Genomic DNA, 24949 nt, shown 5'->3' on the forward strand with positions numbered 1-24949 from the left:
GCCTAGCGTAGGTGCTAAAAGTATGAATGACAAAATAAGTAATACTTCAGGGGACAAAAACGGTAAAATAGTTTTGTCCCCTGAAGAAGGCAGCATTGCCGAAACGTCGGGAAAAGTATTTTGACTACAGCATAGTATTTACCTATTTTGTCATTCAATCATGCAACGTTACATGTAGCGTTTGATACCCACTAACTTTATGCTTTGAATATGCTACCGATGGTGTTGTTATTCTTTTATCTCCAGTTCCAAGTAATCTTGGTGATAGTTTGGTCACGTGTGACATCCCAGAAGGCTCACTGTTCCCTTTATGCTCTTTGAAAGTCAAGGTACGTCGTTATTACCTTTTTGGCTTTTAGCTGTGGATGCAAGATTAATGAACGTATGTTCATACAAAAGACACAGTTTATCCACTCGATTCGTCCCATGTACTGTCACCATGATACCTTCATGTCAACCCCTACGTTTGACCGCCGACCGGTAAGCTCAGTTGGTAGAGCGCTGGACAACCGTGTGGGAGGTCTCGGGTTCGACTTCCAGACCGGACCAACACTCAATGTCATAAAATAGCTGAGGAGAATATGCTGCCTTTGCAATGACATCTACAAATGGTTAGATATTCTAGTCTTCTTGGATAAGGACGATAAACCGTAGGCCCCGTTTCCTGCATCTTCAGTGTTATGGTTTTTAAAGAACCCACACATTTTATAGTAAAGAGTAGAGCACGAAGTTTGCGGTGTTGTGGTCTGGTCTTTGCCCGTTGTACCGTTGTACTGTTGAAATGCTCGGAGACATTAGCTACGTTATAAGCTACTCTACGATCCGAGGGTAAATTAACTATTCACTTCACATTTCACTACAGGAATTTAACACAACATGGAATCAAAAGTGTCATGGAGACAAATACAAGGTGGATCCAAACAATATGTGTTCTGTAATTCAGTATCTAAGTGAGGTAAGAAAATTTGTTGTTTTATTTTTTTAAGTTACATAGTTATAGGAGAATCTTTGTGTTACAGCTGGGCTTTCGGTGTCCCAGTGTGGGTTGTATGTGTAGCACATTTTAGTTCGCGCATGCGTGCTGCCAGCGTTCTCGAACGGTGACCACAAGGGCCACCGAGCTATTACCTAGAGGTTAGTTTAGGTTTTTGTGATTTTGGTTGAGTTTTCAGTCTCTTGTGAGCCTCTACCCTGCGAATTTGTCTCATATCTTCTCATGGTTCCTCGTGTTAAACATTAAAGTTGCTGTTACGATGGATTCGTCTATGGTTATGTCGTTGGTTATGTCACCGTTCGCAACACTTTGCTTACCATACTTGCCTCATTGGCATAAGCGCTTTAGTTTTTGATCGAGCTACAAAAATAGCAATTCTGAATATTGAAAGAACGCTTCGAAATTTCTCTCCCAAATATCGATCACTAGCTCGATTAGCTTTGCTGCTTTTTTAAAGAACAAAAATGATTGAATTTTAAATGAATTGAGACTGAATTGACCTAGCCGCACTTCCACAACTAAATTTCTAACAAATTGATAACTGAGGTGGCCTCCCCTATAAGCCTGGTGGTTTCTTGGAGGTCTTCTCGACTTCCCTTAATTAGTACTACTGTTATATTACTGTTATATGACGATTAACCTTCGCTATAAATTTCAGCTTGATGTATTAAATACTTTTTCTGTGACGCGGGTTTGGAAACTCAAAATCTTAGAAAGAATGTTTGGGCTCATTAGCGCTTACCTCCCAGAAATTTTGCAGTTTTGAAGGCTAATATCTCCTTCAATATTACACATAAAAAGCTTAAAATTTCGCCGATTATTAAGTTTTACAAGCTCTTTAAATACCTGGAGCCAGTTTATCAAAAGCCCCGGAAACTTTTCGGACCCGCAAAGCCATTTTTAGTTACCTGTATCTTAAAACAGAGAAGTGTGTAGACCTGAAACTTTGTATGAGGAGAACATCTGTTTATATAAAAAATATTATGGAATTAAACAGCTCTGTAATCATAAGGCTTGAGATGTTGCTATTAACAATTCGTATACAACGTGATGCCTTCTCTATGCAAAGTCGTATCCTAATGGGCAAAATGTAAAGATCGCCCAATAAATGACTCAGCTCAGCTGATATATGATATGCTGGTATATCTATCATTGTCACAAATTTCACTCGATTTTGCTGTTTTGGGACAGATAGAGGCCTGGTGCCCAGTGTTGCCATGGCGACGACATAAAAATTCCCTCGATGTTGTAACTAAGCAGCCAAAGGTAAGAAATTAACAAATTAATCGACATCTACATTTTGTAAAGTTTGGAAAGACCTGGAAAAGATCAAAATAAACTGTTTCCGTGAGTTTCAGAGGGGCATTACAGCCAGATTAAAACTGGACTTTACATACGAAATTCTTTGCATTGGTCGCTACAAAAGTATAAATTTGAAGAGTTGAATCACAAAAAATAACTATAAGAAAAGTTTTGATGGCGCGCCATCGTCAAGTTTAATGGTGCTTATTTTGTTTTACTAGCTTATTAAGCGTTTTTATTAAAGTTAATATCTTCATAAATCACAATCACAATCTTTATTTAACGTGGTCTGCACGCTTAGCTAAAAAGCTAGTTTTCAGATGCGCCACGAAATAAAAATACAAAATAGAGAAATAAAAACTTCTTGGAAGTGTATAAAAATAGATTAAGCTATAATTTAGAATAACTACAAATTACAATATTGTCTATAAAAATTTACAAATTAAAAAGAGAAATTTAAAATATTATTAAAAGCAGTAAAATAGCAATAATAAAAATTGACAAACTACTCGGGACAAAGTCCCGTAAGATTTAATGTTCTTAGGTTCGTAAAGACAGATCCATGTTTTTTTATCCTTCCTAATTTGTGAGTAGGGCAAAATCTCTGAAAGTCTCAAATGGTCACACTGAAGAGCTGCTACACCTGATATTCGAAAGTCAGGTCAAACGAAATTTCGTTAATGATAACATTACGAAGGTCTCTGTAGTCGGGGTTGAGCAAAGTATCGTGATTTGACAGTGGTGACCTCTCAATTATTTGTAGGTACTGAAAGCAGAGGTAACAAATTGACTCACGGGACATTGACATATCGGACATTTTGTAATATTGCTTTTGCAACAGTTTTTGACATAAAAGCTGTAACTTTTTAACAGCTTGTTAAGATGTAGCATGACGAGAAAAGCATGCTTCACTTTTTTTTGCTTCTAAGTTCATGGAGGTAGACAGTAATGCCCATTTGTGCCAGTTATTCGGAGTGACGTGATAGTCTATCAACTAATCGACAGAGACAGTACAATAATATTACAATAATATTATAATAATATTAGTATAAATCTACTAGCGTTCTATCACGAATGCTGTTCTCTGATTGGCTACGCTACCCACTAATCTATTCTGTTGTAGAAAGTAAGTAGCCAAACAGTGGCGCATATTTTGTAAATAAATTGATTTTAGAATGATTCACAAGCCGACAGAATTTCACAGTCCCTATCGAAGAGCAGTCAAAAGAAGAGCTAAACAGATGTTTGCAAGTTTTTGATGCGTCTAGAAAGGAAAACAAATGGAAGCGAATTCAAAGTTTCTTTCTTCAGACCGATTTCTTCAACTTTTCATAAATTCGTTTTCCAGATTTAAAAACTTGGCTTCCAAAGCGCATTATTCAATAAAAAACGAAACCTGTCTTGGTAAGTTTTGAACGTCTAGTAGATTTATACTAAGACAATTAGATTATTCGTTCTTGATTCCTATGCGTGATAGTTGATGAGGGAGAGGCCCGAATCAACTATCACGCGATAGAAATCTCGAGCTCATAATCTAATTGGTAATTATAATTTTATAATATTATTATAATATATTATATTATATAAAAATAGCTAAGTAACTACACATTGTGTTCCAAAATGTACAAGCAGATTTTTACATTTTCTTTTAAAGGCAACTATTCAAACAAATATGTCCGTACTTCTGGACAAATTTGAGGGTGAGAGCTATTCTTGGATGAGAAACCGAATCGAAGATACTTGGCCGCACTGGATAAGAGCTGTCGAAAGACTGGGTGTGAGGGCGAACTTACATGAACGAAAAAGAAAAAAGGTAAATAGATTTGCGCAAGTCTAAAGCGGAGCTCCCCAGTTAGTTTCTAATTATGAATACGCAATGATGCCATTTCAAGTTTTGGGATTTCCCAGCTTTTTGGTCTAAACTGTTCTGAAATTAATTACTTAACCAATGAAAAACATTATCTTTGAACATCTAAAGGAAGATATAACCTCAATTTACGGATAGAAATCAAGCTACGGCTATAAATATCGATTTTTTTGAAGACGCGCGGAAACAACTTGAAAGGGTAAGCCTTAATTTTTCAAGTTGCAATCCGTTTCAATCCGAGTCATCCGCAGTCAAAGATGCTCGTTGACAGTTTCAGTGCTCTAATATAGCAATTTTTAATAAAAATGGACTATTATTTTTTGGTTTCCAGCGACACAAATATAAATTTTGGCTGTTCAAAAATCTGGTAAAATCCGTGACATAGTCCCTTAAAGGCCCACCTTCGCCCAAGAGTCGTTGCGGTCGTTTGTTTTTGTTTTGAATTGCTCTTTTGTTCATACGCGTGATCTGATTGGCTGAACGCACTCAAGCGTCTCACGCGGGTTTTCTATGCGACAAGCTTGACTCGAGCTCGAAGGAACCAAAGTTTATATGATGGAGCCAGAAGAAAATTTCGTCGCAGAAGATTTCCAAGAAGTATCTTTCCAGAGAAATTTTTATAATTCTACCGTCGGAGAAGAGTCAATCGAGGAAGAGATCGATATTACGGCCGAGGCCGAGGTAAGCCGTGTGCGTAGACATCATAGTGGAACAGCTGATGGTCCTGGAATCAACAAGAAAGTATTAAAATACATAAATAATTATCCTACACTAAGAACATGTATGAAGCATTACAACAAGAATAAGAAGGCAAAATTGTACCCAATAAAACGAAGAAAGGAAGAAAAGCGACGAGAAACCTGCACTGTACAACATACAGATTACATAATAATAAACTAACACATTCTTGGTTTGTACGAAACATTTCAACAAGCTTGTTTGGAAGTAGCTTTATCAGAATATAAACTTACCAGTACCATTATCTTCAACAGACAGAGACAAATCCCCTTATGCACTTTCACCATCGGTAGCCGGCCGTCTAAAACAGACACGAAGAAAATAAACTTCGATTGCTGTCGCATATCCTAAGAATAATTATAGAAAGCGAAAATATAAATTTTGATAAAGTATAAAACTCACTTTCGGTGCAGCAGGAATTCCATGAACACGCTGTCCGTGCTTTTTTCAAATCCAAGGAGCTTGCTATCTTGCTCTCCATAGGTCAAATACCGAATCTCTGAGACGAACCATCTTCAAACAGCCAGGCAACTTTGGTCGTCCAACAGGACGGCGTGTAGGGCTCGCCATCTTGCCCGACTCTCGTCGACTTCAAGCGGCAAAATTAACAACTATTTACACGATATATACAAAATAATACAGGAAAAGTCTAAAAATATAAACAGGGAACGTATCTATAAAAGTGAATTGAAATATATGCAGAGGATTGCTTCGGAAAAAGTCGATAATGCCTTCGGTATATTCCTTGCTGCAAGAAATCCAGGATAAGCGATCGCCGCGCGCAATGCATTTTGGGTGAAGGTGGGCCTTTAAGAATTTGTAATTGACGGTGCTTTATTGCTGAGATAGGTTTCCTGCGTACGCGCTCAAAAAATTTTTTATACGGGGAGGCTCCGCCCCGAGATCAAAATCCTTACCTATTTATATACCATTTTTGGCAGCAAAGGTCACCTTTTATATATCTTCGATAGAAAATGGTAACCCTTTCACATATCTACAGAAGGGATACGGCATTTATTTCCTTAACTTTAATTAACCCCTTAAAATACTTAGATTAATCAACCGTTCAGCGGGTCTGTTCGAGATATTTTGAAAGGCCCTTTTAAATAGCTTAAAGACAGTTGTTTTGCCTACGGCCTCTTCTGAACACCAACGCGTGAAATCCCTACTCTTTTATATACCTCCAGCCCGAAAAAGGCACCCTTTACGGGAGGAGCTTCTCCATATTGGTGTCTTCTGTAACTATGCGAAGACCACTCTGACAAACAGGAGCAAATTGTAGCCGGATCTTGGTGTATATCAGGATCAGCAATAGACTAATGCAGGGCTGATGAAACAGCTAGGAACTGATGTTTTATATTTATTTTGGCCCAATATTTCGGTTGAACAAAACCAACCTTCATCAGGGGCATACAATGCTAAGTGAGTATAGAAACAAACGGTTACAAAATTTTGTAACCGTTTGTTTCCATACTCACTTAGCATTGTATACCCCGGATGAAGGTTGGTTTTTCTCTCCATATTGTCCACTAAAGGGAGTACCCCCACGGGTTTGGTAATCGAGCCTAGGGTCATTAATTGGTTAACATCTTTCTCATTTGTTCCTTTGTTTTATTAGATCTTTATCTACATGGCGGGATTAGGGCTGAACAAGTTCATCCTGGACATGGCCTTTCGGGGAGGACCTTTAGGAGAGCTGGTCCAATGGTGTGATCTAATAAGTGTCCTTCATATTTTGGGACATGATGTCACTATTGGCTTTTTGGTTGAACATATTCCAAGGTGAATATATGTTTTTTTATTTCTTAGTTTTCTCTGCCATAATGTCGTCGGGGGGGGGGGGGGGGGGTTAATAGGTTTGCGGATCGACGAGACCTTGAGCAGATCCGCGGATTTCGAAAATGCAGTGGATCGTGAATTAGCTGAGAATTTTGGCGCGGATTCCGGACTCTTCATATCAGGAAGCTCTGATCGTGGAAAATAAATGAAGTTCGGATCACTCTGGTCGGTCTTCGTCGGTATGTTGGCGAAATTGTCGCGAAAACAAACAATAAGACGAAACTTCTTGAAAATTTGGCGTAAAACAACAACATCTACCGTCCGTCGCAGTAAAACTATACCTTACAAAGTTCTCAAGTAATGCGAATTTGGATTTGAAGGAAAATGGCGGCAGATTTACGGATGCGATTTGGCGAAAGAAATAGCACGGAACGGCGGATTTGCGTACCCCTATTCACCCCCCCCCCTCCCCCCCTCTCTGTAGTTCTGGAAGGTTGACGTGTATTCCATTTCAATCCCTTAAGGTTGGTTCTCATATAATCGCACCGATCGTTTTTATCGCCTCTGTCACTTCAAAAAGTTTTCTTGCGATCGGGGCGATTATATGAGAACATTACACAGACGATCACTAACGTCTGCGGCGATCACGATTGCTTGGATCGCCCGTGTTCTATCCTTCTAGCTTCTCTTTCCCTTCTTCGCCGTAAAACTGCAATAACTGAGAAGATAGGAGGCCACAAGTTTTGCTCTTTCATTGAAGGCTGCCATTTTGTTGGATTTAGGGCTAGCGCTAAAATGATTGTTTTTCCTAGCTCTTCCCTCATACCAGGCGATCGGGACGATCATATGAGAACCCCCGATCGCCTACGATCGTCTCAGTATTTGCAAACGATCGATGCGATAGAAACGATCGGGGCGATTATATGAGAACCAGCCTTTAGCGCCCGCTACACAAACTATATATCATTTGTTCATACATCTCAAGTATAATGAAGAAATAAAAAAATTCTTCGTACACTGTAATTAACGCTTGAGTAGATACAAAGATAAAACCTGCATCGGCACCTGAGCAATTCGCTTTCAAAATGTTGTGTTCCGGTGAAGCACAACTTATTTTTATTCCTTTGACCTTCAATTGTCAACGTGTTCGTAACATACGTACACCTAATTTGATGGTTTGTAGATGTTAGAAACCTCTGAACCGCGAAATTTAAAATCCGCGTATAAGAACCTAAAATTTAAGAACCTTTTAGGCCAAAATGTTCATTTTAACCCCCCTTTTCATATATATAAGAAACTATTAAGCCTAAAATTTTTAATAGGTTCTTTAATATTTTATAAAAATGAAGGCACGGATGAAAATACCGAAAACATTTAGTCTAGACATGCATGCTAGTACTTTGGAAAGATACATTTACTGTATGATTATCATCTAAACTGTATTCTAGATAATTATTTAATGCAGCAATTTATACCATGCCATAGAAAATACAGCCAATCAGAATACAGGAAAGGCCTTGTATATTAGACGATATTCAACCCAACCTTCCCATCGTGCGTTGCAATCTCCTTCTCGACGAAATTTTTGTAAGCGCATTTTCTATGGCATGGTGTACTTACTTTATTTTCTTGGTATACACACTCGCCTAAAGGCTCGTGTGAATACAGAGAAAATACAAGTGACTCGTGGGATATTCCATATTATTCATTATTCATTGAAAACTGGCGATGGTATATTGCAATTCCTGAATTCTGATTGGTTAACAGGCAAAAGTATATGAGCTCATATACCATTGACAACAAAATGGTAGCCGATACGCTTCAACGAAAACAGCCGGGGAGCTCAAATATTGTAATTCTTTGGGAGTTTTTAATAAAACAATTATTCCACTCGCCCTTGTTGGATATGAGATCGTTATAGCCAACTTGGCGCTACGCGCCTCGTTGGCTATCTACCATCTCGTATCCAACGCGCGTTTGTGGAATAATTGTTAAGTATACCACTTGAAAGCGTTGCATAACTAGTATATATTCCATATCACATATGCCCTGTAGTAGTTATCTGTGCTGATTGCCATTGCCCCTATCAAATTAAGAACCTATTTAAGAACCTAGGTAGCCTAAAATCTCACTGAATACCATTTCTGTAAGAACCTATTTAGGCTAAGTTGGAAAAATCTAGGTTCTTATATGCGGGTTTTTACTGTATTGATGGTCTTCATTAAGCCTTGTATGGTCAACTGGAGTCATAGCCGAATAATAAATTTTAATATTAAACTGGTTTTGTTTCCAGACCCCTGTTGTACCGATCCTCAGATGGCTGCGCCCGTCAAACCCTGACAGATGGACTGGATCTAATTTTTACTGATATCCAGGGAGCCATCAACTTAAGAGAATATAACACACCGGATTTTTCACGACACAGGTAAGGTACATGTAAAGTCTGCGTCGAGCTTAGTGGTCCATACCGCCGGAGCTTATCCAGGCTTCCGTAGCATAAAGCGACTAGGAGTATTTCTACTCCCCCCTGGATGGGATGCTAGTCCATCGCAGGGTTACCCCCAGCATTAATTCGTCGGTACCCATTTATACGCCTGGGTGGAAAGAGGCACCATGAGAGTAAAGTACAGCGTGTTAACCATTACGCCACTGCGCCTCTCACATTCCCACGTCTCCCACATTTAACTACTTTAATAAAGGAAAACCAGAAGTATATAGTTAATTTTAAAATATCATATTTAAAAAACATCCACGAACCATTTTGTCTTCCAGAACGACATTAAACGAATTTCAAAAACACTGGAAATAGTTTTGGCGATATTTCGGTTTTATTGCAAAAACCTTTCTCAAGGCAATTGAGAAAATCTAGCAAACGTATACACGCGATTAAAATAAATATAAACTGTGTAGTAAATTAAATGCTAAGATGGTAAATTTTAAGCTCGTTGATAAATAATGAAGATGAATTTGTTCAACAATGACACAATGAGCATGGGACAAAGAAAAAATCTGATCTGACAAAGAGAAAATTCGATTCCCGTCGGGGACTCAGATTTTTTCTTTCTCCCATGCTCGTGTCATTGTTGAACAATTCATCTTCATTAAATATAAGCTATCGCAAGACGCTAATATGTTGCCCTTGTAACACTCTTTTATTCTCATTAAAGCTAAGACAGTATAAACTTCAACAGCCGTTTTCACGCACGCGACGGTGTTTCTCCTTACTACAGAGTGTATCCCATAATACTTTTTACATGCAGCCACAGGCAGCCCAACAGATACTAAAGCCCTGAGGAAGGTTTTTGCAATAAAACCGAAATATCGACAAAACCATTTCCAGTGTTTTTGAAATTCGTTAATTTTGAAATACATGTTCTTACATAACCGTTTTGGTAAGTGGGGCTTAAAGGGACTGTGTCACGGCCGAGTGAAGTTTATTTTATTAAGTGTTGCCAAAAACACGTTATGAAACTTACTTTTTTGAAATGAAATTACTTCTCTGGATCTAAATGACAATTATAGTTTAAAGTTGCAAGCAAACGAGATTAACTTTGAAACCTGTTTAGCCCAACAACATTTCAAAACCCCATATCGCAATCCGTTTCAATCTTCGTCACTTTTGACCATCCGGACCTTCTTTTGTATTTACTGTGTCATTGAAATGTCCCTTCACTGTTTTAAGAGGTAATTTTTTATATTTCGCCGAATTTGATGCGCATTTCCCATGCCTAAATTTGGCTAAAATCCATTGGGAGCCTATTAAACATTGTATTTTTTGGAACATTTTTGGTATTTCTAGTCGTAAATTGACGTGTCCTTCATTATACAGCTGCAAGTTGCGTGTTGCTGACTCGTTTGGAACAGATGCGGAATTCAACTACAAATATTACAGCGAGAAGATTTCTGGAGGCAGATCGGGTTGGGGTGATCTCAATCTTCACCTTTCTCAGTTCATGACAATGTATCGTGAGTAAATAACCTAAACACAGACGAGTTGATTTTATAAACTGTATCGTGAGTACATAATCTAAATACAGTTGTTTTTATAGACTGTATCGTGAGTAAATAACCTAAATACAGCTGTTTTTATAGACTGTGTCCAGGGGCGAAGCCAGCTTTTTGAAGAGCTGAGGCCTGGCCAACCGCTTTTTGAGGGATCGGGGGGAAAGGGAGGTTGTCCACCGGGGAAGGTTTCGAGATCAGAACCCTAGGAAATACTTTCTTTTTCCAACTTCTTGGTGATTCTGTGTGTAATTTGACAGCTTCGAAATTCTAACATTCCATAACAAGGAATTGCGCCAATTTTCGCTCGTTCGTAAATCAACGCACTTTTCTTTAACAGCACATGCCGTTGTGCGTTTGCCTGTCACCAGGCTAACCCAGAAGGCGCCACAGTTTGCATTTGCTTGGGCGTGATTAGAAAAGTGGAGTTGCGAGATATATAATGCTAAGATATGTCAAAATTGCTTTCTATTTCATCTCGGAGGTGTATCAGCTATTGTACATTTCAGAGTTGGCTGAAAAGTTTGGCTAGGTACTCCCCTGGTATCTTTTTTCGTTTACCGTGTAGCACTTAATTTCAGTGGGTTCTGCTAATTTTTGCGGATTTTTTCGTGATCCGCAAAAATGTTACCGCAAAAAATTACACCAATTTTTTCCACAAAAATTTATTCCATAGTATGGCCAAAGCCCATCTTATATGAACGAACTTTTAGTGCCAAACTCAGAAAGAAATGAAAGGAATAGTCGATATGGCTCTGTCAACTTGGCCTGCCCCCGTTTCAAACGAGAAACTGAAGGAGGGCGATCATTTCGCGTGAGAGCAACTAGACTTTGGAACACTCTTCCCAATTTCTTAAAGAAAAGCGAGAGTCTACATTGTTTTAAAACTGGCCTAATTAATTTTTACGCATCTAGCCTTAAGGACATTAACAACTTTACAGTTTTTTAATTTTTTATCCCTAGTTTTAGTAATTTTTAATTGTATTTTATAAAATTTTAAATTTAAATTTTAAATTGTATATATTAATTGTAGTTGTAATTTGTAATCCGAGGGCCGCTTGTTTGTCAGTTTTTACTGTTTGCCTTTACCCTCATTTAATAAAGTTGATTGATTGATTGATTGAGTAGAAATATCAGTACACATCAGTATCAGCTTAACATGTGCATCAAAGAGCCTCTCCCAGTGTTTCAGGGAACAAGGGAACCTGGCCACAAAATAACTGGGAACAAAAGGAAAATAAAGCTGGAAACAAGGGAAGAAAAGCTGTGTTTCGGATATTTTAGGGAACAGGGATCACAAAATTTTAAGAAATACTTTTAGGGAACGAGGGAAGACAAGAGAAATTTTGTTGGGAACAAGGGAACATGGACCCCTCCCCCCACCCCCCGCTGGGAGGGGCTCATTAAAAGGACGCTGGTTCCTCAACCTTCTCTTTTTTTTCTTGAGGAAAAAGGAACCCTAACTGAGGATCAACCCAGGATCACAATGCCAAATGGGGGCAAAAAGGATAAAAGACTGAAAAACTGAAAAAAAAAACGTATCCTATCCCGCGGATATATAGCCATATATAGCCTACCCGTGGTAGTACCCCCCCCCCCCCCCCCGCCCCCGGGAATCCCAACAACTAAGAATGACAAGGGTTACGAAATACACCAGAATTCCGATTTTTCTAACCTCAAAGGGAAAAGATAAGGGACGGACCATTATTTTCTTGGAGGGGGGGGGGATGAAAAATTTTCCTCTGCAAACTTTTTTTTTTTAGTTTATGCACCTCTGCAAACATTTTTTTCGAAATTCTTACTATTTTTTGTTATACATATTGTGTTTGCAAACAATTTATTTTGTCTTTCCAGGCCCTGCAAACAATTTTTTTTCAATATTTTTCATCCCCCCCCCCCTCCAAAAAAATAATGGTCCGTCCCTAATGTGATTTTTGCAGTTAACGATCACATGGTACAAAGTAACACCTCGCTGGAGAGAAAGCAAGGCGCTGGGACATCCAAAGCAAAGCGACTTTAACCAGTCATGCTTGACTTTCCTTTGTTTTGAATGTTCCAGAGCGAAGCTTGCCCTCCAGCATGGCGGATTTTGTACAATGTGACCGTTAGCTACAAAGGGCCTATTGGCTCGAGAAATCGGGTAAAATAAAAGTACAGTTGATCCTCTCTAATACAGACACCAAAGGGACAGAGCAAAGTAAGGAGTGTCCGTAAGGAGGGGTTCGACTGTACCCACACTTACTAAAATGATCATATCTTGCAGCACACAGTCCAGACAACTCGTTCCTTGGTTTTGCTGTTCCTCAAAGACCACAACAACATAAAAACGTTTTGAAGACTCGAAAGGCGGCTTTAGTTTATGGAAAGAATCCAGTGTTTTGGAAGGTGAGCTTGAACTGAAAAAGGACACTGGTTTCACTGTATGTTTTCCACGACGGCAATCCTTAGATCAGACAGGATTATCTGTGAATTTCATTTTTCGCCGGCGTCATTTTAAAGGGGCTATGTCACGCAATTTTATGCAATTTCGGCACTGACCAACTGTTCTTAGTAGAAACTCAGCTGTGTTCTATTGGAAATCCGCGAATCTGATTGGTTCTCCCACTGTTTTCTATTCGCCGATAGAAAACAGTCGCGCGCGCGAGTAACTCTTTAAGTGGTAAATTTTCTTGATTTTTGTCTTCAAAGTGCACAATATTGTAGGTTTTGGACTGCAATCCTTTAGAGTTTCTACTAAAACAATTAGACTATTCGCCCTCGTTTTCTATGAGCGATAGTCAACTCGGCTGCGCCTCGTTGACTATTTGCTCATAAAAAAACTCGGGCTCGTAGTCTAATTGTTAAATAGAATTAACTGAAATATCACAATAACAGCTTAAAACTGTAGAAGAACTCGAAAGAAACACAGAAAGGCCAAAAGGGGGCATGGATGGGCAAAATTCGAGAAGATTAAAACGGATTGCATTCAGGTAAACTTGAAAAACGTCGGCCCGACTTTTTTCAAGTTTATCTCAATTTCTATGAAAGTGTCATTTACAATGCTCGAAAATCATCCTTGTTTGTTATGTGGTCATGATTTTGCCAATACAAGACTTTTGCTCTGCCAATTTGAAGTTTAGAGCTCTTAATTAGCGAAAATAAATAGAATTACCTAAAATACCGTGACCTGGCCCCTTTAATGTAGGAGAGCGACATTAACAATCGTGGTCAAGAGAGGGTGTCGAAAAAATTTTGATAAACTTTTAACAGCTTGGAGAAATGAAAATGAAATCAGGCTTGCTTTTGTGTTTCCATACTTCACAATTTCTTGGAACCAAAATAACATCTACAACTTTTAAGAAACCTGAAATTCCTGATTAACGAATGCTTTTATTTTCAAGGGAAATGCTGACTACATAAACACAGTGAAAAGACACTTCAGTGAAGTTCACGCCACTTTGGGCGGAACTAAAGTAAGAAATACGTCATGTTGTTTTATTAAATTTTTTGAAGCTTTTTGCGACATAAATCAATTAAGCTTTGAATCCACTGAACTAAAACGCAACTATAAACGTAGCGATCAGCAAGGGAAATAATCTTCGTCTTAGGAGATTCCTGAAGGGGGTGGGGTGGGGTTATAAAATCCCATTTCTCAACCTAAATTTTTCCCAAATCCCATTTTCCAGCCTATTGTTTTCCCAATTTTCCAAATCCCAGTCCTAGTTCTATTGTTTATTTGTTTGTCATTCCCAGTCCCAGTCCCAGTGTCCCATGAGTGACCCAAATCCCATTTTCCCAGTGAAAAATTTGCCAAATCCTTGTTCTCATTTTACTCCTTCAGGCCCCTCTCTTAGATATATCAAATAAAGCGGTTTTTACTTTAGTATAGTAAAACCAAAACCAAAGTTATCAATCTGACCAATCACAAAGGACACAGACAATCTAGTGAACCAATCAAAACTCGAAGTAAATGCGCGAGTGAGCCACACTTGTTTTTTTTTTTTGGAGGAAAAACATTTGCGATTTTTTTAAACCAATCACTGAACGTTGTTAGGAAAAAACCAAAGTGAAAACCGCTTACAACTTTGGCAAAAGGTTGGTGTACTAGAAAAAGGTGATTTCCAATATTTTCTTCTTTTCAAGCTTTATCTCCTAGCAGTGCGCATGGCTAATCCTAATTCGCCATTTATATGAAAACCGAATCTCGTACCTCGAGTCTTCGCTCCTTACTGCGCAAGGTTGACGAAACAAGCGACCCTCGAAAGTTCCGTTGCCGGATCGAATCTGATTGGCTTGAAAAAAAAAACAAAAATGGCCGGAAGTTAAACACCAAAAAGTTCGTTGGTCAGGTTTTTGAAAGCTAGGCATGCGCAATTTAACTAGAAGTTCGAAATTTTCGGTCTTCAAATCGGAACTTTTCAGGGTCGCTCGTTTCACGACCGCTGGTCAAGAGGAACGAAGACCCTGGGTACGAGGATGTATGAAAACCATCTTTGGGGCTGTATGAGATAGGGCTTACTCTACTGTCGGAGTCCGAAGTTTCTATTCTCTTGCTAATTTTTTTGAAGCTTCAATTTTTTACTTACAGGAGTTTCGACGAGTGAACTCTGTGCCTGAATATGTGATAGATCATGGAATTGTTAATACAACAACGCTTATAACTCTTTTGGAATCAAGCAAGGTACAGTCAAATTTCGCCGCCAATATTAGCTTACTTTTGTTCAAAAGTCTTTTGCTGGACTTTCTTTAGGCAGCTTATTATCCAACGGTTGGGGGGGGGGGTTATATAAACGAGACCATGATATGGTGTTACAGCAATTTCAATGATTAGTGAGTGAGCCAGCATTGCCAGCGCTTACATGTAATTAATGAATATAATTCAGTTGTGACCAGCCGTCTTGTGTAGTGTTGACTTGTCACTCCCCGTCTTTCTGTAAGAGAACATAACAGATAACACATTTGATGCTTCAGCCCCGTCATTCTTAAATCTCGACAATGTACAGAGACTTGATAGCGAGCAGCAAAAATCCTGCGAGGGCCTTATCACTGAAGAAGAATGTTTAGCCGCTCTTAAAACGTTTGAGAAAAACAAAACCCCAGGTTCAGATGGACTGACTACAGAATTTTACTTATGCTTCTGGGATTCCGTGGTAACTCCTTTAATAGACTGTTTAAATGAAGCCTATCATAGAGGTGAAATGTCGATCTCGCAAAGGAGAGGTGTGATTTCTCTGTTACCTAAAAAGAATAAAGACACCCTCCTTCTCAAAAATTGGCGGCCAATCACGTTGTTGAATATTGACTACAAAATAGCAACGAAATGTATTGCAAAACGATTAGAGAAAGTCTTACCAACGTTGATAAATAATGATCAAACAGGGTACGTTAAAAACCGCTTTATAGGAGAAAATATTCGGCTAATATCTGATGTAATTGAGTTTTATGAGAAAAAACAACTACCTGGCATGTTACTTTTCATAGATTTTGAAAAAGTATTTGATTCCCTAGAGTGGAAGTACCTGTTTAAAGTCCTTGAATTAATGAACTTTGGGCCAATTTTCCAAAAATGGATCCACACCTTCTATTCTAATATCACCAGCTGTGTGATAAATAACGGATTTGCGTCCGATTTCTTCCAGCTTCAAAGAGGAGTCCGACAAGGATGCCCCTTATCGGGGCTCTTATTTGTCCTGGCAATTGAGGTACTTGGCCAAGCGATTAGGAATAATGAAAATATCAGTGGTTTGAAAATAAACGACACCGAATTAAAATTAAGTATGTACGCGGATGATATCACAGCCTTTATAAAAGATGATCGCTCAGCTAATCACTTGTTTAATCTTTTAAATGATTTTGGAGGCTGTTCAGGTTTAAAAATAAATACTTCTAAAACGGAGGGTATGTGGCTGGGCAGTCTTAAATGCAACTTGGGTCAACGTTCTAAATTTAATATTTCGTGGCCTGAAAAATATGTAATCGCGCTAGGTGTGGCCTTCGCATATGATCAGTCTGTTAGTTACAAAATTAATTTCGAGGAAAAACTTGTTGCGCTAAAGAAAATTTTAAACCAATGGACGACCAGAGGCTTAACTTTAATGGGAAGAATTTGTATCATCAAAACCCTCGCTATCTCCAAGCTTGTTTATAATACCTCCGTTCTCACAACACCACCAAATTTTTCTAGTGAAGTTAATGATATTTGTTTCAAGTTCATATGGAACTTTAAGCCCGATAAGGTCAAACGTAACACGCTTATTGGTCCTATAGAGAAAGGGGGCCTTAACATGGTAGACTTCAACATGATGAACAAATATTTAAAGGGAGCATGGGTTAAACGTTTATATGAAGCTGGTGATAACAAATGGTGCTCCCTCTTTTCATCTGCTACATCCCAATATGGTGGTTCGTTTCTTTTGGAATGTAATTTTAATGTATCTGACCTTAATTTCGTCTCGTATGTACCGTACTTTTACAAGGAAGTATTGAATGTCTGGCAGGAGCTACATTCTAAAGACCCTTCTTCTGCTAAGGAATATGAAAACGAAATTATTTGGAATAACCGCTATATTAAAATAGAAGGTAAATCAGTCTTCTATCCATCTTGGCATAGAAAAGGAGTTATTAAAATCGGTCATCTGCTAAATGAGAACAGAACGTTTTTATCCTGGTCTGAGTTTCAACATAGATATGATATGACGGTAAACTTCTTAACGTATTACGGCCTTCTCACCGCGATCCCTGAAGAATGGAAAAAATCAATTTTAAATTCCGAACGAATGCTTACCGATGTTGACAGTAATGAGCTTCCTCTTGCGAATGTCACCGCCAAATCTGCTCGCGAACTGCTTGTTATGAAAGTGTTTAAAGCCCCAAACATAGAAACTAAGCTTATAGAAAAAGGTCTTCCTGCTAAAGCCATTTATGAATTGCCATTCAAAGTTACAATAGAAAATAAACTCAGATGTTTCCAATACAAGGTCATACATAACATTCTACCCACTAATAACAGACTTAACAAAATGAAATTGAAAAGTTCTCCCAGTTGTGATCGTTGTAGCTCTTCATACGAAACTTTACCTCATTTGCTTTATGAGTGTCCGACGGTACAATTATTCTGGAAAAAAGTTATTGCATGGTGGAATGAAAAACGTTCAGAAAATATCACCTTAATTGACACAGATATTTTTTACGGTTATAAACCAGATTTAAGTAATTTTTATGCCCTGAATCATTTCCTCATCATCGCCAAGTATCACATTTTTCTGTCCTGGTTGAATTCAGCATATCCGAATCTAGATATCTTCCTTCTTTTACTCAATCAAAAGATTCTCTATGAACGCACAATCGCTGTTAAAAATAATAGTTTGACGAAATTCAAAGCAAAATGGACAACACTTTGTGCCTGAGTTCCCCCAAGTTACCCCGCCCCCTGCCCAGAGGTTGTGCCGCAATCTATTTATTTATTTATTTATTTATTTATTTATTTTTTTATTTATTTTTCGTTTCATAGTAAAATAAAATACATACAGTTAGTATTAGAGTTAGTAGTAAAAAATTGAACTTTGTAAATAGATTGTAACTTTAAAATGTAATAGTAATATAATGTAATATTTTTTGTAAGAGCGCTATTTGTTATAGTAGGTACTGTAAGGCGTGTTATTGCGATATTATTATTTAAAAAGAAAATGTATATTAAATAATGTAATAAGTAATGTCTTGTAATTAGCATCGTAGGTAGTGTATGTATTTGTTAAGTAAGTAGTGTTCTTTGTGTGTCAATAAATAAATTAAAAAAAAAAAAAAAAAAAAAAAAAAAAAAGAGAACATAACAGATCAACACGCTTGATTTATATAGCCGAGTGAGAGTATGGCCATGCATTTTTTTTCTGCGAGACAACGTCACAACGAAACGTCACAATCAACTGAAGTGAGAACTTATGTGTAAGTGAGTTGTTAAAAAAGTGCTTAATTGTTCTTGATAAACGGAGAGACGTTTCGGGAAAAACCCCTTCGTCAGTCTAAAATGTACTGAGAACTTTACTACTAATTACTTATACTCATCGGGCCCATGAGGACTCTTGAGCCCGGATTGAGAACTTTAGTAACGAAATAAAACTTTTGTAAGAAATTCACAAAATTAAGCTGATTTCATCATAATTTCAGGTGTTCGTTGGTCTCGGTGAACCGTTTGAGGGACCGGGAGCTCTCGAGGCCCTGGCTAATGGATGTTTCTTCCTTAACCCTAAGGTAATGTATAATATGAACAGTGTTAGGTAGGATAAGGTAAAATAAGGTGAGGCGAGGAGAGGTGAGGTGAGTTGGGGTGGGGTGGGGTAGGGTAGGGTAGGGTAGGGTTAGGTAGGGTAGGGGTAGGGTAGGGTAGGGTAGTGTACGGTAGGGTAGTGTAGGGTAGGGTAGGGTATAGGGTAGGGTATAGGGTAGGGTATAGGGTAGGGTAGGGTAGGGTAGGGTAGGGTAGGGTAGGGTAGGGTAGGGTAGTGTAGGGTAGGGTAGGGTATAGGGTAGAGTATAGGGTAGGGTAGGGTAGGGTAGTGTACGGTAGGGTAGGGTAGGGTAGTGTACGGTAGGGTAGGGTAGGGTAGGTAGGTTAGGGTATAGGGATAGGGTAGGGTAGGGTAGGGTAGGGTAGGGTAGGGTAGGGTAGGTTAGGGTAGGGTAGGGTATAGGGTAGGGTATAGGGTAGGGTAGGGTAGGGTAGTGTACGGTAGGGTAGGGTAGGGTAGTGTACGGTAGGGTAGGGTAGGGTAGGTAGGTTAGGGTATAGGGATAGGGTAGGGTAGGGTAGGGTAGGGTAGGGTAGGGTAGGGTAGGGTAGGGTAGGGTAGGGTAGGTTAGGGTAGGGTAAGGTTAGGTAAGTAAGTTAAGGTGAAAATTGAACAATGTTTCGGCACTCTATCCGAAGTAGTTTTTGCAATCTTGGAGTGAATAAAGTTTTAGGTTTAACTAAAACTTTGTTTTTAAAAAAACACACATTTTTGCCTACACTGCTTATGCAGTGATAGAATGACTCTTTACTCTCTTTAACTCTCTGCGATTTTATTTTACCCCTTATAAATTATATAATTTCAAATAGAAGGCGATATTATACTATTTGCTTATCTATATTGCTTTTAACTCTGACATGTAGGTCACGTCATTAACAATGAAAGAATATCTTTTTTGAAATGCTTGTTATATTTTTTTTTTCTTTTTAATAGTATGAGCCACCGCTGGACCGCACGAACGCAGGCTTTTTTGCTGGTAAACCCGTAAATAGAAAGGTAATGATTTGCTACATGAGATTGCAGCAATACCCTATTATAGGGTATTACTATTATAGGAAATTAACGCTTCATGAAATTAACACGAATTTCAAAAACTCGCGTTAACTTAACCCTATTCAAACCGGGCTTTTTTCGACCTTCTCTCTGACGGGGAGGGAGGGGGGGTGGCTTCCAGAATACTTAAGCAATCACAATGAAACTTGTAGGATGTATTGTATGTCCAAACTTCTTTCTTTTGGTATACCTCACGTGGGATGGTGACGTCACATCACGTGACAATTACGTTATGATGTCAAAACAGCCGCCTTCTTGGATCCGCCATCTTGGATTTCAAAATTTTTCCAAAATGCTAGAAATCCACCCAAAATTACTGCAAAGTACTCAAAATCAATAAAAATGTGCTTTAAAACCGTAAAAATGTAAAAATGATTCCATTAAAGTTAATTTTTATTAATAGAAAGACGCAAAATTACAAATTCAGGAAAACGTGCCTATCAAAATGCCGTTGCCATGGTGATGTCAAGTTCCTGACACATTATCCAACCCTACCAAATTATTGCCAGATTTTAGGAAAAGTCAGAAAGTTTGGCAGCGTTTGGTTGAATCTTAAAAAAGTTATAAGAGTTCAAAGTCAGCGCTGGCCTCAAAAGCCCACCCCCTCCCCCTTCCCTCCCCCCCCCCCCTCCCGGTCTGAATAGGGTTAAGTCGCCTTAAGTTTTGTTAAAGTTAATTTCCGCGCTGTTAATTTTAATTATTTTGGCCCCAATTTCTTGATACAGTCCAGACGTTCTAATCTCCTAGGAAAAAGCATTATTTCATCAGGGTGGAAATCTGCCGGTATAACTGAAATTGCGAATAACGCTCGAAGCGGTCAGATTCCTTTGGTTTGACCCATACGTTTGGCTAAAGTATCATGAACATTGTTTCCGTCTCGGATTATACGCCTAGTGTTGAAATAAACTTGTTTCTGTTCTCTCAACAAGTGTTTTTCTTTGTGTACGTCGCGTTGATTTCCTTCATTTTGAAATGTTGCCCTCTCTTTCGCGTTACTTTCCTTTATTGAGAAGTAATTTTTCCTTCGATTAGATTCGCGTTAATTTAAGTCGCTTAATTTCAAATACATTAATTAACACAAGCGTTAATTTCCTATAATAAGGCAAGTCCTACAATGCATAAAGGCGCTGACTCAGCAAGGGACATGTTGTTGCGGGGACATATCGGAGTGACACATTCACAACGTGTACACAACACACGCGGGGGGCTTTTTTTATACCGGGAGGCTCAGCCCCGAGGTACAAACCCTTACTTTTTCATATACGATTTTCGATAGAAACGTTCACCCTTCCGGATACCTTCGATAGGAAAATGGTACCCCGTTCCTATACCTACAAAAGGGATACTGCATCTCCTTTCTTAATTTTTCACTTGAATAACCCCTTAAAATATCGTTCGGTGGCTCTGTTCGAGATACTTTGAAAGGTCCTTTTAAATACCTAAATGACAGTTTTCCCTACCTTGTTGTATACTCAAGCTCGTGAAATCCCTACCCCTACAGCCTAAATAAGGGTACCCCCTTTCGGGTGGAGACTCACAGTACGTGTAGTTCACTATAGGGAGTACTCAGTCAGGGCGACATGTTACAGCGACCCATTGTGCTACGCCGTTGCAACATGTCCCTGTTAAAACTTATTTATTGCCTAAAAAAATAAAGCCCGACAGGCGAGAGAACACGATATTTGATGAAGGAAGGTTTTTTAAGGGGCGAAAATTTCTCGTGTGTACGACCTTTCTTAAAAGTACAAAGTTATTACTTTCTAAAGAACCTATTGTGCTGCGTTAAGTTGGCGGACAAGAAAAAAACACTCAGTTTATTGATTATCAACTGGAAGTTGATTGTAAAGGCAAATAAGCCGCGTAGCAAATTTTGAGAATCAGGAAGCTGACGTTTCGAGCGTTAACCCTTCGTCTTTCACAAAAGTGACATTAAAAGGAAATTGTTTTTATGTTAATGAAAAAACTACTCCTGAGAATATTTTTTGAGAAAATCTTGCTAGTTCGTAATCCACGTTCACAATTTCTTGTATTTTGCTATTGTTTAGATAACTTCACAAAATCCATACGCAGAGGTCTTTGTTGGGAAACCTTTCGTTCAGACAGTCGATATTCATAACTTGACTGAGGTAGAGGAGGCTCTACGCGAAATAATCAACACAGATGTAAGTTGTTACGTTCTTATTAACCTAGAGTGAAGTCTGCATGAAATGATATCTTGACCAAGTTCGATGTCCATGCGTTTCAGAGTTACTTTCGATTGGATGTCGTCAAACCAAAACCAAAGTTATCCCTCGATCTGGCCAATCACAAAGGACGCGGATAATCTAGTGAACCAATCGAAACTTGAAGGGAATACATGCCACTGGCGCGAAGCGCGGGAAAACGCGTGTGAGCCGATCGTGATAGGGTTTGGTTTTACTTCTGATTGGTCAGGATAGTAGCGCAAATTGTTTTAAACCAATCAGCCAGTCAGTCAGTCAGTCAGTCAGTCAGTCAGTCAGTCAGTCAGTCAGTCAGTCAGTCAGTCAGTCAGTCAGTCAGTCAGTCAGTCAGTAAGTAAGTAAGTATACTAGAGCAGTTTTCAATTGAGTGTCGAAAGTAATTACACAATTGCTTTGGTTTTGCATTGCTACACTTTGTGATTGGCTAAAAAATCTCGCGCCACTTTCTCGACCAATCAGAAGTAAAACCAAAACCAACCGTGACTTTCTCGCTAGCGTTTTCCCGCGCTTGGCGCCGGCGACATGTATTTGCTTCGAGCTCTGATTGGTTCATTGGATTGTTTACCACTGCTGTGATTGGTCAGAGTAATTACTTTGGTTTTGGTTTTACCACATGGGGCCCATACAAGCGGCGTGACTGTTTGTATGTTCGAAATATAAAAAAATGTATAAGGATTTTGAAAGCGTCTTATTATCGTTAACTTATTTCGAGTAATGTCTATGTTTAAGTTCAAAATAAACGTAAACCTACCTCAACTGTTGTATTTTGTCGTTTCTGCAGCTCAAAATGGCGAATTTGGGCGATTTGGAGCGCAAAACCCTCCAAATCGCCCAAATTCGCCATTTTGAGCCGCAGAAACGACAAAATACAACAGTTGAGGTAGTTTTACGTTTATTTTGAACTTAAACATAGACATTACTCGAAATAAGTTAACGATAATAAGACACTTTCAAAATCCTTATACATTTCTTTATATTTCGAACATACAAACAGTCACGCCGCTTGTATGGGCTCCCTGTGATTTTACGACACTCAAATGAAAACTGCTCTAAGTAAGTAAGTCAGTCAGTCAGTCAGTCAGTCAGTCAGTCAGTCGCGGGAGCAACTACGAGTATTTCTACTCCCCCCTGGATGGGATGTTAGTCCATTGCAGCGTTGCCCCCAGCATTGGTTTGCCGGCACTAATTCATACATCTGGGTGGAGAGAGGCACTGAGAGAGTAAAGTGTCTTGCCCAAGAACACAACACAATGACCCCGGCCAGGGCTCAAACTCGGACCGCTCGATCCGGAGTCCAGCGCACTGACCATTAGGCCACTGCTTCTCCCATAAAAACTTTGTATAAAGACAGCGGGAAAAATATATTATTTATGTTCCTCTTACTTCTTTTCCAGGGAGAGGCGCATCTGCCATATGAATTCACTCATGTTGGCATGCTCGAACGACTGAATGCGTATGTTGAAAATCAGGTAAGGTAAACTGTTTACCCCAGACCTTTGCCAATCTCGTTCCCAGGGTGTCTCCCCCCCCCCCCCCCAGAGCGAGAGAAGAGAAGGAGGGGGGGAGGGAGAGACTCTGGGAACGAGGTTGGGCCTTTGCCTGGTTCAGTTTATTTGTGTTTCTAATTTTGATCTGCATATTTGGAGAGTAATAAAGAGAAAAGGAAATCCATGACTCTGTGATTTTTTTCCATCTTCCACAGGACTTTTGTAAGCCAACAAACTGGCCGCCTTTAAGTGAATTAAAGATTATCCTGGCAGGAGAGGGTGAGGCTTGTGTGGAGGCCTGCCTTAAGAAACATCTGACATGCGAGCCGAAGTTTTTTGAGTTTTTAAATACCAAGGAAACTCTTACAAGGTAAAGTATGTCATACGTCAGAGTCATAGTGTTAGATTTACCAAAATACCCCGTAACATCTTATCAAAGCATTGTAGAACAAATCATGGGACGGACATGACGGATCAAGTGCAGCGAGGATCCGTTCCAGTGTGGTCCCGGGCAAACTTGCTCAATACACTAATAACTCAATACACTTATAACACGGCAATATGGCGTTGTCAGTAATTAAAGTTTAAAAGCGGTAAACATAAAATGAATGAAAAACTTATGCTTTACCCTGCGAGACAGGGATTCCCTTCTCTTTCCGCTCAGGAAGACAGGATGAAACCCTACAACCTTGAGTGTGTAAGTAGCAGTGCAATTTACATACTCGAGCCGAACGTGATCATGAGAGGCGATAGATACAATGCGAATACAATTAAATCTGGATATGATTTACTAACCTTTATTTTAACTCGACCGCTCATACCAAATATGATCATCTGGCACGGGTCTCCAAGGATGCTTTCGAAGCAAACGTTTATGTTTATAACGATGAATTCTGGACAGAAAAAGTAACGTTCTTGTATACCTTTCATAGAGAATGGTACTTCTTTCACATATACCTACAGAAGAAAGGCTGCATCCCTTTTCAAAAGTTTTCACTTAACCCTTAGAATCCTAAGGTTCTGGTATTTTTTAAGCAGTTTTCTGGGCTTAAACTAATCTGTCGAATTTCGTGATTGCATATAAGAAGCTCAAGTAAAAATGTGTGCTGTTTCAAAACACTGAGGGCTCAAAAGTTTCATTGTGACGTCAGCATTCAACCGTTTCTTTCTTGGCGAGCGAGCATACGGGCTCTAATCTGGCGAATATTTCGTTTACAAGTGTTTTTTTCGAGTCATTTTCC

The 24949-nt window shown here is 39.0% G+C and overlaps 1 protein-coding gene across 1 annotated transcript in view; it reads left to right on the forward strand.

Annotated features, from left to right (window-relative positions):
- Window positions 1–203: 203 nt before the first annotated feature.
- The window catches only part of LOC144629769 (alpha-1,6-mannosylglycoprotein 6-beta-N-acetylglucosaminyltransferase A-like), a gene marked incomplete at its 5' end in the record, with an annotated part of 32070 nt that continues 7324 nt past the window's right edge, over window positions 204–24949 (forward strand). The window contains 15 exons of the mRNA XM_078487979.1: window positions 204–329; window positions 863–955; window positions 2186–2260; window positions 3951–4109; window positions 6520–6683; window positions 8974–9105; window positions 10510–10646; window positions 12946–13067; window positions 14063–14134; window positions 15250–15342; window positions 18825–18908; window positions 19880–19942; window positions 22045–22161; window positions 23616–23690; window positions 23924–24078. Of these exons, the coding sequence (XP_078344105.1) occupies window positions 204–329; window positions 863–955; window positions 2186–2260; window positions 3951–4109; window positions 6520–6683; window positions 8974–9105; window positions 10510–10646; window positions 12946–13067; window positions 14063–14134; window positions 15250–15342; window positions 18825–18908; window positions 19880–19942; window positions 22045–22161; window positions 23616–23690; window positions 23924–24078 (1667 nt within the window). The remainder of the gene's footprint in view (window positions 330–862; window positions 956–2185; window positions 2261–3950; window positions 4110–6519; window positions 6684–8973; window positions 9106–10509; window positions 10647–12945; window positions 13068–14062; window positions 14135–15249; window positions 15343–18824; window positions 18909–19879; window positions 19943–22044; window positions 22162–23615; window positions 23691–23923; window positions 24079–24949) is intronic.

Source organism: Oculina patagonica, chromosome 11, assembly GCF_052425735.1.
Source record: "Oculina patagonica isolate OP01 chromosome 11, crgOcupat, whole genome shotgun sequence".
In the NCBI taxonomy this organism is placed as follows: domain Eukaryota; kingdom Metazoa; phylum Cnidaria; class Anthozoa; order Scleractinia; family Oculinidae; genus Oculina; species Oculina patagonica.